Source organism: Pinus tabuliformis, chromosome 4_2 (genome assembly GCF_031772625.1).
Source record: "Pinus tabuliformis cultivar Carrire ecotype Pingquan chromosome 4_2, CPIR1, whole genome shotgun sequence".
Lineage (NCBI taxonomy): Eukaryota > Viridiplantae > Streptophyta > Pinopsida > Pinales > Pinaceae > Pinus > Pinus tabuliformis.
Window position 1 is genome coordinate 1,160,391,341 of NC_142304.1, and position 14,118 is coordinate 1,160,405,458.

Sequence of the window (14,118 nt, forward strand, 5' to 3'; positions counted from 1 at the left end):
CATGAATATCACAGAAGTTGGCAAACGCTGAAGAACAAAATTCCCCCCCATTGTCGGTCCTAAGAGTCATGATGTTACAGCCAGACTCTTTTTCAACTAAGGTTTTAAACTTCTGAAAGGTACTAAGTGCATCAGATTTATTTTTTAGAAAATACACCCACATCTTTCTACTGAAATCATCTACAATAAGTAAAAAATATTTGCAAGCAGTGATAGAGGCTGTATTCATAGGACCACAAATATCAGCATGAAGTAACTGAAGTACCTTAGATGCTCGCCAAGATTCTCCATCCTTGAATGGAGACCGATGTTGCTTTCTCGCTTGACAGGCGCCGCATACCCCCAATTGTTGAGTCTGAATATCAGGTAATCCTGACACAAGTCCCTCCCGAGAGAGCTGAGAGAGATACTGCATATTTAGATGCCCATATCGTTGATGCCATAGAGTACTGATGGGAGAGACACGTGCTGCTAGAGCCACTTCTGGAGAGTCACCGGTGTCAAGTAGCCTATATAGACCATGGTCCTCTAGGCCAACAGCAATTGTTAGACTAGTCTCCCTGTCAATAATGGAGCACTTGTGCGCACTGAACACTACATCAAGCTGAGGAGAATTCCTCATAATCTGGCTGACAGACAGCAGATTAATTTCCATACCAGGAACATAGTATACATTCAAGAAGATGAGTGTGCGCCCACCAGACTAGATCTGAACGGTACCTCTGCCAACCACTGTGTATTTTTCACCTCCACCAAATACCACGGAATCACTGAAAGGTGAGAAGTCAATAAACCAGTCACGCCTGTGAGAGAAATGGCGTGATGCACCAGAGTCAATGTACCAAGCAGAAGACGGTACATGATCTGACGACCTTTTAGCCATAAAGGCGTAAAAGGCAGATTCTGTCTGCTCGGAATATTCCTGACTGCCTTCCAACATGAGATTGGTTAACGAAGCCATCTGCACGTTTCCCAAGATATGGAAAAATACAAAAAATCCTGCACGGATTTCAACGAGGATGCTGGCTGATCCAGACAAAAATTGACAGATGCTGATATAAATATGAAATGATTCCCAAAGGAAACTGATTTACTGTAAGAAGCACAATTTTCTTAAACAAACACTAGATAGGAAGAATCAACAAATTGTGGAGATCTCACAAGACAGAGAAGAATCAATTTCTGTATCGAGATAGACGACTGTAAGCTTTTATCACAGTGAGCAAAGCCGAGGCTAAGACTCAGTGAAGGCTACCTGGCTTACAGAGGGCTCGACCTTAGAAAGGAATGAAAGAACTCAAGAGATTAAGATGCGAAGAAGCTAGCTGATCAAGAAATCTCCCTGAGAGCAGTTTCGAAATGAACTACTGAATTTTTCAAACTATGAAAAATTATTTCGAAATCAAATATCAGTTCTTAGAAATACCGGCTGTTTGCAGTATGGATGCTCTCTATGGTTTCCACTACCTTTAGTAATCCAAAGTCACCTCTTTCGGACCAAGAAATGTTGAACCGATAGCTGAAGAGGCTGACTGTTGCATAAAAAAACAAATTTTGCCGACTGTTACTGCTGGAGAAAGCCGCTGTCACAAATACATCGATGGTGCAACGCCACTAAAGGGAGAGACTGCCGCAAAACGCCACTAAAGAGCAAAAGATCTCCACAGAAAATTGCAAACCTTTTGTTTCAGTGTGGCCGCAATCTATATATCAGTCGGCCTTATTTCTAATACAGAGGCAGCGTGAGAACAGTAGCACAGACACACTGCTGCTGCTAACTTTTTCTTGCTGCTGCCGCTTCCGTTACACAGGAAATTCAAATATCAATTCTGGGGGAGAAAAAAAAAAACGCTGATGAAAAAGACTGCCGCTGAATCTACGTCGACCGTGCCGCTGAATCTACGTCGACTCCGCAGAGCGAAACCCAAACAAAAAAAACTATGATACGTGGGCGAGGTTGAAGAAAAAAAAAAAAAAATTAATATCCGACACGCCTACGCTAACTCCGCTTCCAGTGCCGCGAACAGAAGATCGTTTCCTTGGCCAGAGAAACGCTTGGAATTTCCAGGTAATAAGATTTGGATCTGGTCTGCCCGCTGCTTCGCACTGGATTCTGCAAAGAATATGAAATCTGACTGATCAATTTTTATTGTAATAACCACGATTGCGCTTTGGTCTCGATCCCGTCAAATGGACAGACGGATGACGCGCAAGACTCTGCAAAATTTCACGAAGCGAAGTTTTCTAGCACGCTAGAGAGTGAAGAAATAGCGAGTGAAAAAACGGGCAGCATGAATCACGCCGCGAACAGCATAGTGGGGCTGATAAATTTCTTGACGTTCTTACTGTCGATCCAATCGTGGGCACCGGAATATGGCTGGCCACTAGAAATAGTCCCTTCTTAAAACCCTGTGGAGATCTTGCTGCCCAATGATAACACGACAGATACGCAGGAAGAACCGACTGCTATTATCCAAACAGAACAGGAAGAACCGACTGGATGTAAAGAGAATAATTGTTCAAGAAATCTCCTTTTCTGGCTCTGATACCATAAAACAGTGCGAACAACGCATATGGATTTCCAATCAATTCAATTAATCATGAGCAAGCTGAAGCTCAATAATAATACAGAGATATTTACAATAATAGAAACATCAAGTTTCTATGTATAATATGGAAACAATCAGTTTCATCTAAGAAACTGCTAAAAGAATAAAAAATAGCAACAGCTAAAAGAATGAGCATTAAATACTAAAAAGGAATATTCTAATATTAGATTCAGAAATTTTCACACTAGGGACAGCTATATTAGGTGATTTCTCTTACTTTGATACCTGCTTGTGATGTTCTTTTACTTAACTTGAGGTACTTGTTATTAATTTGTTCTTTCACTTTATTATTATTGCGTTCTCTATCATCAAACAACTACCAAACAATGAAGATCAAAGAGACAAGAGGACACAAAATGAGAAGTCATTATTATAGTTTTTTTTCCAAGTCTAACTTAGGAAAAATACATTAAATGATTTAATTGATTAATGTTGGCTATTAAGCAAGGCTTCTAAAGACAAATAATTTAATTATTTAAGTGATTTAGATATAATCTCAACCATTGATCTCAAGTGACGCATAGGATTTAATCAGGGTTGTGGGGGAGAGGCTCCCCCCCTCAAACCCGCTCCCAAAGCGCGCTCCCTTCGGGAGCAACCCCAGGAGCAACATTTTCGCTCCCTAGCCTTTTTTGCAAAAAAAAAATTGCAAAATCATTCCAAATGCAATTTTTTTTCAAAGAAACAATCATTTTTGAGTGGGGCGACCTAATGAACAAGCCTATGGCCCTAGTATTGATGATTCGTGGAAATGTTAAATTCTTAAAGTAAAAGTGACATTCTCCTTAATCTTTGGGGTTGTTTTCCTTCAAAAACAACCCCTCCAAGAAAAGCATGCCTATCCTCTCATTTGCCTTATACATCTCAACCCTAGGAATGTTGGGAATTAATGGTAATGTTAAATTCTTAAAGTAAAAGTAACATTTCCTTTATTTTTCATTTTCATCCTTTTACTTAAATTTTTAACCTTACCATGAAATGACTAGGGATGTTTGAGAATAGTTCCAACCTCATTGGATTTCATATGGAGAAAGTAGAATTTTAGATCTCATTCAAAATCCAGCAGACTTATCAGTTTTTCAAGATTTCAGGATTGGGGGGATTGCAATGTTTCCATTGGATTTTGTCATGTATTAGGGTATGGAACTCGCATTTAATCAAGAGCACCAATCCATGTTAGTGACATTGGTTGTCGAACTCCTCTATCATGACCCTACTAAAAATGTACCCATCACTCAAACAAACTCTTGACTTGACATGCTATGTTTTTTCTATCTTATGATAATGCTTAGAGGGTGATATTAATGAAAAAGATCCCTATATAGATCCAGAGGTAATGACAAAGATACCTCTGGATATTAATGTTTAGAGAGTGATATTAATGACAAAGATCCTAATTTTCCAACAGGACTCAAAAATTAGACATTTTTCGTGGCGGCAAGAGGCCCAAGCATTAGCAATAGATAATAGATTTACTTGTCTTGTCTAGTTTCTCGTAGTTTTTATAATTGTTGAATCTTTCATATTTTTTGTGATTATTTTTGTAAACAATATATGACAATTTAAGTTTGAACTTTGAAGTTGGCAATTATAACTCATTGGTAATGAATTATGAATATGATGCTTCGTGAAAGTTGAAAGTTGTTTCATTTCATTTCATTTTATAGCATTTCATTTCATGTTAGAATTTTGATATAATTTTGGTGATCAATGACGATAAATGTTATGTATTGAATTTTGAAAGCTTGAAACTTTAAGATTGATGAATCGTGAGACTCGATATGTTATATGTTACTAACTTGTGGACGTGGTTGATGAAGATTATAACTTCTAGATGATTGATGTTATATGATTCAATCTATGTTTTTATGCCTTTTACATCTAATTCATCATTCTACATGATTTTGTTGACATATACGCGTCAAAATATATAATATATAAAAATTCACTGCTGATTCGCTCCCGAACCAGGAGCTTTTGAAAATGTCGCTTCTCGCTCCTGCTCCCAAATAACCTCGGATTTAATCCTAGCCATCCATTACATAGGAGAACTAGGGTTTGAGATCTAGCTCAATAAGAAATTATAAAAGGAGCCTAAGGGAGAGGAAGAAGACACGTTAAATCCTTAGGAGAGTGATTTTCTGAAGTATGAGCGAGAGACTCAAAACTGAAGAGAAGAAGAAAAGAGTACAAGAAGGAGATTTCAGCAAGAATAACAGGGGCTGAGATCTTGGAGAGACAGGAGGCCAAGTTTTGTGAGGAGACCGACTTCCGATGGAGGTTTGTGCAGGGGGTTGTATGGCCTATGAGAGAAAGGCTGATTGCTCTAGTGCACAGTGGGTCGTACAAGCGGAAAAGAAAATATCCAGGGGCGTAATTTTTCAAACAAGCCAAAATTTCCAAGAGCTGTTATTTCCGGGTTTTGAATTGTTGCATTTTTGTGTATTCTGTGAGAGTCATTTTCCTTGGTATAGAAGCTCTAATTTTCCTGAGCAATAGAAAAGTGAAGGAGAATTTGTTGGGAAAAAATTTTTGAACTGTTATTGTGGCTGGTTTTTCTGTTTTTAATTCCGCTTCAAAATTGTGACGTTAGAATACCAGTGTATTTATTTTCAGCAGTTTTCAGAAAATAATTTTACTGGGTGAAATATTTTGCTAGGAAAGTTAAATCAGATCTGGTATTTAAAATTAACAGATCCTTCAGTGTGGTTGCAAGAACTAACCCAAAGTACAGGGAGATAGTAAGAGGTGACAGTGTACACTCTCAACTTACCTTGGAGCACTTTCAATTTCAAGAGTTAACAAAGCCAAGCATTATTGTATCTGTGGTTGAACTGAAAAAACATACATGTCCCAATCTAAATGAATCCGCTTTAAACTTTTTATGGCCATTATTCTAAAATGTAAAACAAGTCACCAATTCAAAGCTTTACATAAAGAAAAAAATTATGGAGGTTAAGATGAAAAGGGACATACTATCCAACTTAGTAAAGCCGAACTTCCCCATGTCCCCGTAGCATGGGTCTTGACAAAATCATCATTCACAACATGGGTGATTTTCTTCATAGCTGCACCCACAGATAACAGTGAATGGATTTCACTCTATTATCAATGTGATACCCATATATGGATATTAGTCTATCCATAAGAAGCAAAGGTGTTTAATGAAGACTAACATCAGCCAAAACAAAGAGTTGAAGTTTATTAAGTAATAAAATATTACCTCCCTGATATATGCAAACCTTTGATTTATTTTAATCCAATGGCATATTGAAGAACAGAATTTATGACTTACCATCTCGTGGATTGTATCTGTTATCTTGAATGTCTTTTTCCCAGGGCTTCCATGTGCGGATCTAAGATAAAATGTTATTTCTTAGAAAGCTAGAAAGAGAATCTGACGCAAATGTATGAAATATACTAGCATTAAATCATGTTAATTGTTTCAGCATATATCTATGCTATAGTTCTATGCATAAGTGTAGATTATAACTGCTTAGGAGATGCCATAGGCACTACTTAAAGATATCATCAAAGGTGGTACTTCTTAGTCCTATTGAACTAATTTGGTCATTCATAGACACTAGTATAATTTCATTTCATTTCTATCAATGGTATGTAAGCATAATAGTCTACTATTTTTCATGAGAATCTACCTTGCCAGTGAATCCACAGCTCACCTTTGCACTTCCCAGAAGCATGGTCACGACGCAAAATAACACATGGACAATAGCCAGCACAAATATGAAGATATGCAACTGATGCATTGCTTCTACGGATAAGAAAGGTGTCTTTCCCTGCCAACAGATTTAAAATGTGTTCATTGTTAAAACTATAAAATAATAAATATCAATTCAAAATACCAATTACTTAACTAATCATATATAACCATGCTCTTTTAAAGCACATTAAATTAATAGATCTATAGCCACACACTTTTTTGTCTTAATCTATCATAGAGCTTTGCATTATATTCTGATTTTTTCACGCGTTGATGACTATGATGTTAAAAATATGCCACTGTGGTCAAACTCCACTTTGGACAGTTCACTTGATGGAGATAATAATTGCATTGAATTCCTCTTTTTGAGAGGACCAAAATCGACCTAAATATCACTCAAATCGGATAAGGGAAAGTGTATTTATGAATAAAATCCCACATGTGCATATTTGATAAGGTCGGCCCTAAAGCAAAGTGGACCCTCTTGGAAGGCTATAAATACAAGTGACCTCTACCTCATTTAGACACAATCATGAGACACTCTTCTATCTTGGTTTTTGGCTCGCACAGGTCTGAGGCTCATCCGCGGAGGAATAGGTTCGCTCTGAGGTGAAATTGCAGGGTCTAAAACTCACATTTCAAATCTAGGGTTTTGGGCCACAGTTGCAGGCACAACACAGAAGGATCTGGACCACAGTTGCTCCCACAGAGGCTCATGCATGCGACTGGAGCCTTCCAGTCACATGGACATCTCACTGTCCACGCAACTGGGAGTTAGGGTTTTCACAGACACAGTCGATCGCTCGCTCGCCACAGATCAAATTCGGCCCTAGTCGCTCGCTTGCCAGGCTTAAGGGTGTGACTGTGCTACTAAAGTTGCTCATATGACTCCTCCTCCATGCGACTGGGAACTAAAAGCTGAAATCTCAGTTGTCCAAAGATTTCGCTCAGTGACTGCAGGGTTCAACAGTTGACTGCAGCGAGTGACAAATCAGTACAAATTTCCGAATTATTATTTTAAGTATAAGCTTTGTTAGGTTTGTTTCATGGATGTTGTGGTTGTTTTTGTTGGTTAGCTGCATAGATGAAGATATGGATCAGTGCACTCTCTTTTGCTGAATCATTTGATGACAATCTATAAGAAGAAGAATTTGCAAGGGTTTTCTCCATAGTGCGCTTTGCCCTGGTCTCCGACCAATCCTGATGTCTCTGTGTAAATGATTTTCTTCTATTGGTCCTTTATGTTCCACTGCATTGATGATGATGATATTGTTCTTTCTACATAGTTGCATATGATGATGAATAATGATGTAAATTTGAATAATGTTTTCATGTTATGGGGTGAACTTAATGTGTTAATGAAGAAATGCAATTATCAAAGCAAAGAACAATATAGCCCTAAGAAAAATTAACATGGTATTAGAGTTGGGCTAAAGAAAAGTCATGGAGATCACCCCCATGGAGACACCTTTGATGGAAGCAAGAGAAGATGGAGGAGACCTAAAAGAATTCTAGGGTTTGAAGAAAACCTTAGGCAATTTGTGTATTAGGGTTTGATGGATATTATGAAGTTAGGGTTTGAGAGAAACCCTGGTTTATGGCAAGATTTGAGATATGAAATCTAGAAACCCTAGTTTATGGCCAGATTTGAGATATGAAATCTAGAAACCCTAGCATGGTCAGAATAAAGATGTTCAAGCACTTGTGACAGATTTGGTGAAGCCCTAGAAGGGAGAGTCTATAGTAAGTCTGGTTGTTGATAAAGCTGATTGAAGGCAACATTGTTATGTGGACAATGGACAGTGATGATTGATTCTGTTAAACACACATGGTAGAAAGAGTATGAAAGATAAAACATGAGAGTACATTTTTTATTAACAAATGATATACATTTATAGTACATGGTTTGATCATTGGGTTCGACATCCCAAGGTTTCTTGGACTTCCTTAGTCTATTCCGCATCCACACTAATCCATAGAGGATTAGGTGTCCAACATTCCCCCCCCTTAATCCAAAGGGTTATGTATGAGTCCAAGAAGAGAGTTGTAATACAAAACGTGCAAAAATGTATGGCAACACTAGGCTGAATGTGCTCTCTGAAATGTTGGTATAAAGGGTGGTGGTTTAAGGATGACCACCAACACTGGAATGCTTAGTGCAATTCCTAGAACTCTTCCAAAACTAGCAAGAAGCTGAAGTCTTCTGCTAGAGGAAGTGCTCCTATTGTTTTGAAGAGGGAAACCTTCAACCATGAAAGGGAGGTCTCACCCCGCATAAAAGGGAGAACTTCAACCTAAAAAGGGAAGTCTCAACCTGTGATGGTTTAAGGATGACCAACAACTCTGGAATGCTTAATACAATTCCTGGAACTCTTCCAAAACTGGCAAGAAGCTCAAGTCTTCTGCTAGAGGAAGTGTCCCCAATTCTATTCCTGGAACTCTTCCAAAACTGGCAAGAAGATGAAGTCTTCTGCTAGAGGAAGTGTCCCAAATTCTTTGAAGAGGCATTACCAACTGAAGGCATGCTCAGGGGCATCTTTGTCTCTGGCTACAACTCTGAAACTAGTGTGGCAGGTTGTGGCTCAGGCTCGCTTGATGTGGCTTTGAAGCTTGTAGATGACCATCATTTCCCCCCTTGTCAAATACAAGGTGAGATGATGGAGAAAACTCAACTGCAAGACTGTTCAATACTCTAGAACAAGTTCTGACATGTGACTGGAATATCTTCTTGGCTGTTGATGCCCATTGCCAAGAAGTGATCCATCCAAGATGAATCTTTGTTCTTGCAGGAGGTTTGTTTCTGAAGCATCTGTTTGAAGAATGACTGGTTTTATGATAGTGCTTACATGGATGAAGATCAAAACAGTGATCTTTCAGATGGCCAACTCGGTCACAGTGTTGGCATTTCACAATTTGTTGTGGTTTTTGTGGAAGAGGGGCAGAATTTGGAACAGCTGAAGGTGGATTGTAATGAGCAGGTGAAGATGAACCGTCCTGAACAAATCCAGGACATTGAAATTGGATTGGTTTGGAATAGTCTAGAATATGAAAGGACACGTGTTAAATTTGGACAACTAGGTCCAAACTCCATGTTCTGATGCTCAGATTAAGAGGCTAATATTTTTGTTGGATTCCTCTTTCTGAGAGGTGTAAAATCCATATAAAAATAGTCTTAATCCGATGAGCAGAACTTATATTTTGAATTTATTATTCTTAATAAATTATATGTGCAAAGGTCAGCCAGTTTTGTAATGTAGGCTCACATGCCCAACAGATGTGTCACACACCCTCATTGATGGATATATATATACAGGAAAAGTTGGAGAGAATTTGATCACAACACAACTCACATCTTCCTCTCTCATCCTAAAAAGTACGAGCTACCTGGAGGACGAATTTCAGCCACACGTGGGAAGGACGAAGAGGATGTTTCTGCTGCTAGGGTTTCGCAGAAGTTTGACCAGCGTTGACTTTGGTCAACGCTTGGTCCAAACAAGCTGAAAACTTGTGGGAGGTTCGATTTTTGAAGGCCATACTACCTGGCACAAAAATCGAGGTCAAAGGGTTGACCGTTTTGCTGCTGCGTTGACTTTTAGCTTGCTGCCCCTGCGTTGACTTTTCAGGACAGCGTTGACTTTTGTAGAACTGACTTGGGTTGACTCATCTACTGGTTGGAGGGTTGTTGTGACACATGCTGGGCTGGCTGACCAAAGGAGACTTTGCTGGTTGAAGCATCCTGTTGACCGCCGAAACAAACACATACATTTTTCTTGTTTCTAATTTGTCTTCTGTAAGATCTGCTTATATGTTCTATCTGCATTTTGCTTATCTACTTGTATGATTGCTGTGAGAAAAGTGAAATTGCTCTTAGCATAGAACATCTACAAAACTTTACAACACGTCGTTGTCATATCCAAGACCAGTTCTGTGCTTGTTGTGGACAAGCTCTTCCCAAGGTCTGATGACCGACTTGGGAAGTGCAGACTGAATTTCTGCATCTGCGTGTACAACTGCTGCTTTATTGGGCAATGGATCTGAATGAACTTCAACAATATTGACTTGTTGTTTATGAGAGTTTGTTTCATTGTTCTAAACAGGTTCAGAATGACGACTCCATTGTTGTAATTTTGCTTGCTGTAGGCTGTAGCTGAGATTCAAGCTGCAAAAATTCAATCCTCTCTTGTGCATTTTGTAGACAAGTTCAAATATTAGAAAGACCATTTTTGCTATTTTTTACCATATCATGAATAGTGGAATGAATGAGGTTATTCAACAACTCTAATGCGTCATCAATTTTAGCCATTTTTCTCAACAAATCAAACTTACACTTCCAACACTGATCACAACTATGAACTAAGAATCAACACTCACTCACAATACAATGTCACAACTGGGGCAACAGCAACTGCAAACTTGCTTGGATCCTTCAAATACTCCTTCACTTTCTCGGCCAATGGAAAAGAATAGTCAAGTTCAATAGCGACTGCTAATACATTCTTGTAACCGTTGATGATAGCATGTGGAACAGCTGCAATTTTGGGATAATTGATCGCCAGAGAAAGAGTTGTCACACTAGAAATACCAGCAGCAAATTTCTCTATTAAATCATCCTCTGTGAGATCAAGAACTTCAGGATCAAATACCGATCCATTGTCATATATAGATTGCACAATCAACCCATAGGAAGATGGCCGAATGCCAAGCTTTGCCAGCAAAACTGGCTCGAAATAACCAGCCTTGTCTCCTTTCTTAATAAGCTCCACAGGTGTTATAATTTCAATAGTACCTTTGTTAAGAGTTCACTGCACCACCAATGTAGCTCGAATTCGTTGATACAAACTGTTAAAATTGGCAACTAGGGCAAAACTTCATGTGGGTCATCTTATTCATGGCTGATAATATTTTTATTAGATTCCCCTCGTCGAGAGATGTAGGATTGATATAAATATCATCCGATTCCGATAAGTATTCATGGAGATATGAATTTATTTTGATTATGGAATTATTATCAAGCATACCTACAACTCATCTAGGCTCAGAAGCCCAACAGTCGCATCTATTCAAACACCAGCGTTGTGTATAAATATAGGAGGAATTTTCCTCACTTGGACTCACTCATCTCATCACATCTCTCTCTCTCTACTGCGCAGAAAAGAGTCTCTTCTCTACTGCGCAGAAAAGAGTCTCTCTCACACATGTGAAGCCGGATGCTGCCGAAACTGAAGCTGCAATTGCAGAAGTAAAGTTTGACCTGCGTGGACTAGAAGATCTCCTCATCTGAACTGCGATGTAGATTCATCTGAACCTCCTCTGAAAGCCGCAACTTTTGGTGGTGGAATCAAGTCAATCCGACGGACGGTTTGCAAGATATCGACTGCCCTAGTTTGAAGCTGGAAGCTGCCAAAACTGAAGCTGCAATTGCAGAAGTAAAGTTTGACTTGCGAGGACTAGAAGATCTCCTCATCTGAACTGCGTTGTAGGTTCATCTGAATCTCCTCTGGAAGCCGCAACTTTTGGTGGTGGAATCAAGTCGATCCGACGGTCGATTTGTGAGATATCGTCTACCCTAGTTTGATGATGAAGCCGCTAAACCTGATGCTGCTGATCTAGGGTTTGCTACTGCTGATATAAATCAGATTTATTGTACTATTTCTCTCTGTTGAATTATTGAAGATAAAAGAAGATTTGATCAAAGGGTTTCCCCACACATTGTGGGGTTTGTCCCTGTCTAGCTGTCACATCTTGTGTCTCTTGTCTTGGCTTGTTTTCTGTTGATCATTTAATGTTCTATCTGCACTTTACTTTATGTACATGTGATTGTTAATCTGTGGAATATAATAAGAAAAGAAGTAAACTATTATAAGCATAGAACATACCATAACTTAACATGGTATCAGAGTTGAGGTGAAAACAAAGCCCGAGCAAGAGCAAGAGCAATCACCGAAGAGAAGATTGGCGAGGCTATCCTAAAAGAACTATGGGGTCCTCAACACTCTGCCAAAGGCAAGCTTCACAAGAAAGCTGAATATCACGGATGGAAGATGTCTATCGATCTAACCCTAGAAGATCATGGAGTGTTGGACCATGTAAGAGGCAATATTTTGAGCCTCCATCAAATGCATCCACCGCTGCATGGAACAAATGGAAAACCGGAGAAGTCAAAACAGAAGATCATCCGGGACTCTATCGACAAGCACTTGGTGGTCTACATTAGATTGGTGAGTTTATTTAAAGTTAATGATGCAAATCAAGTTTTGTTTCTTAGAAATAAGCTGAGGAAATCAAGAAGGATAAAGATGAGAGTATGCAAGCATACTTCTTAAGAATAACCAAGAACAAGAACGATCTCCTATCTACTGGGGAGGCTATTACTGACAGGGAAATGGCACTCACGACTCTTGGAGGATTACCATCTGAATGGTACGTGTTCAGGACTACTCTTCTGAACAGTAATGTAATTCCTAGTTTCGAGGAATTAATGGCTAGATGCATTCAAGAAGAAACAAGGGAAGAAGAGCAAGTAATGACCATGCCTAAAGGTCCTCCTGCTGCCTTTTCTTCTCATACTAAGAAAAGAAATGATTCCGGGACTAAATCAAAAGGAAAGGTTGGACCTAAGGGTGGAAGAAAATGACAATGTTACATCTGCGATAAAGCAGGTCACTATGCAAGGGAGTGCCCTGATAGAAAGGACTCACACCGGGATGATGATCAAAATCCCTCTGATGGCAATCAAAGGAATGACAAATTCATTAGCAAAGGTAAGAGGAGAACTGGGAATCGAGGAAGAGGACAATCATTCAAGAAGGCTAGAAATTCCAGGATGTATTAAATGCACCTGACCTCAAAAAGAACCTAGTGTCCATCTCGGCAATGGAAGACAAAGGCTAGGTTGATGGAAGTCCACTAGGTGTCATGTCTTATGACACATCTCTTCAATCCGAACTTTGGCATCGAAGGTTTGCCCCCCTTCATTACAAAGCTATACTCGGTGTAAGACAAATGGTGACAAGGATGCCCAAATTCCGAGTAGAGAAAAAAGGTGTATGTCCAGGATGTGCCAAAGGAAAGCTCAAAAAGGGGACCATTCCCTCAAGCCAAAGCAAGCCCTCCGATATATTACAATTGGTTCACTCAGGCATATCTGAGGTTGGCATTAAGAGGGAGACTACTACACCACATACTCCTGAGCAGAATGGTGTGGCGGGAAGGAAGAACCGTACGATTGTGGAAGATGTCCGAGCCATGCTACATGATCAAAGACTTCCGAAGTTTCTATGGGCTGAAAATACAAACACCGTCGTATATGTACAAAATCGATGCCCTCATCAAGCATTGAGTTCCAAGACTCCTGAAGAAATGTTCACTGGTAAGAAACCTGATGTTTCTCATTTTTTTTTTGGAAGCCCTATATACTTTCATGTGCCGCAAGAGAAAAGAAATAAATTGGGTACATCTAGAAAGAAAGGAATTTTCATGGGCTATGGTGAAAATACTAAAGGCTATAAAATCTATGTAGCCGGTCAAAGGGAAGTCGTGATTAGTCATGATGTCACCTTTGACGAAGATATGGCTCTCAGCAAGGTGGACAATCTTCCAACTTTAAGGAGCTCTCAAGAAGCCGACACCAGGGAACTGAAAGAAAAGGATGATGAATCAATCCCTGATGTAGAAGAACCCATGGATCCTACTGATCCTCATCCACATGAGCCTTCCTCTTCTAGGAAGAGGCCTTCATGGCTTAGGGGGATACTTGATGATGCTAAAGGACATGCTGCACCTTGAGGA

General features: G+C 39.4%; 1 protein-coding gene and 1 pseudogene across 4 annotated transcripts in view; both read right to left on the minus strand.

Moving 5' to 3' along the window:
• Positions 1-14,118, minus strand: part of MLO1 (Seven transmembrane MLO family protein) — a 344,076-nt gene that overhangs the window by 196,554 nt on the left and 133,404 nt on the right. For 3 of the 4 annotated variants that reach the window (XR_016259154.1, XM_089424734.1, XM_089424733.1), the window contains exons 5-7: positions 6,290-6,406; positions 5,905-5,965; positions 5,586-5,677 (exon numbers count right to left, since the gene is read on the minus strand). The exons of the other annotated variant lie outside the window; for it this stretch is intronic. Coding sequence is in view for 2 of the 3 variants with exons in the window: in XM_089424734.1 (XP_089280860.1) it covers positions 5,586-5,677; positions 5,905-5,965; positions 6,290-6,406 (270 nt within the window). In the remaining variant the exon portion in view is untranslated. The remainder of the gene's footprint in view (positions 1-5,585; positions 5,678-5,904; positions 5,966-6,289; positions 6,407-14,118) is intronic. 4 annotated transcript variants of the gene reach the window in all.
• On the minus strand, positions 10,698-11,129 carry LOC149173786 (large ribosomal subunit protein uL10 pseudogene; annotated as a pseudogene).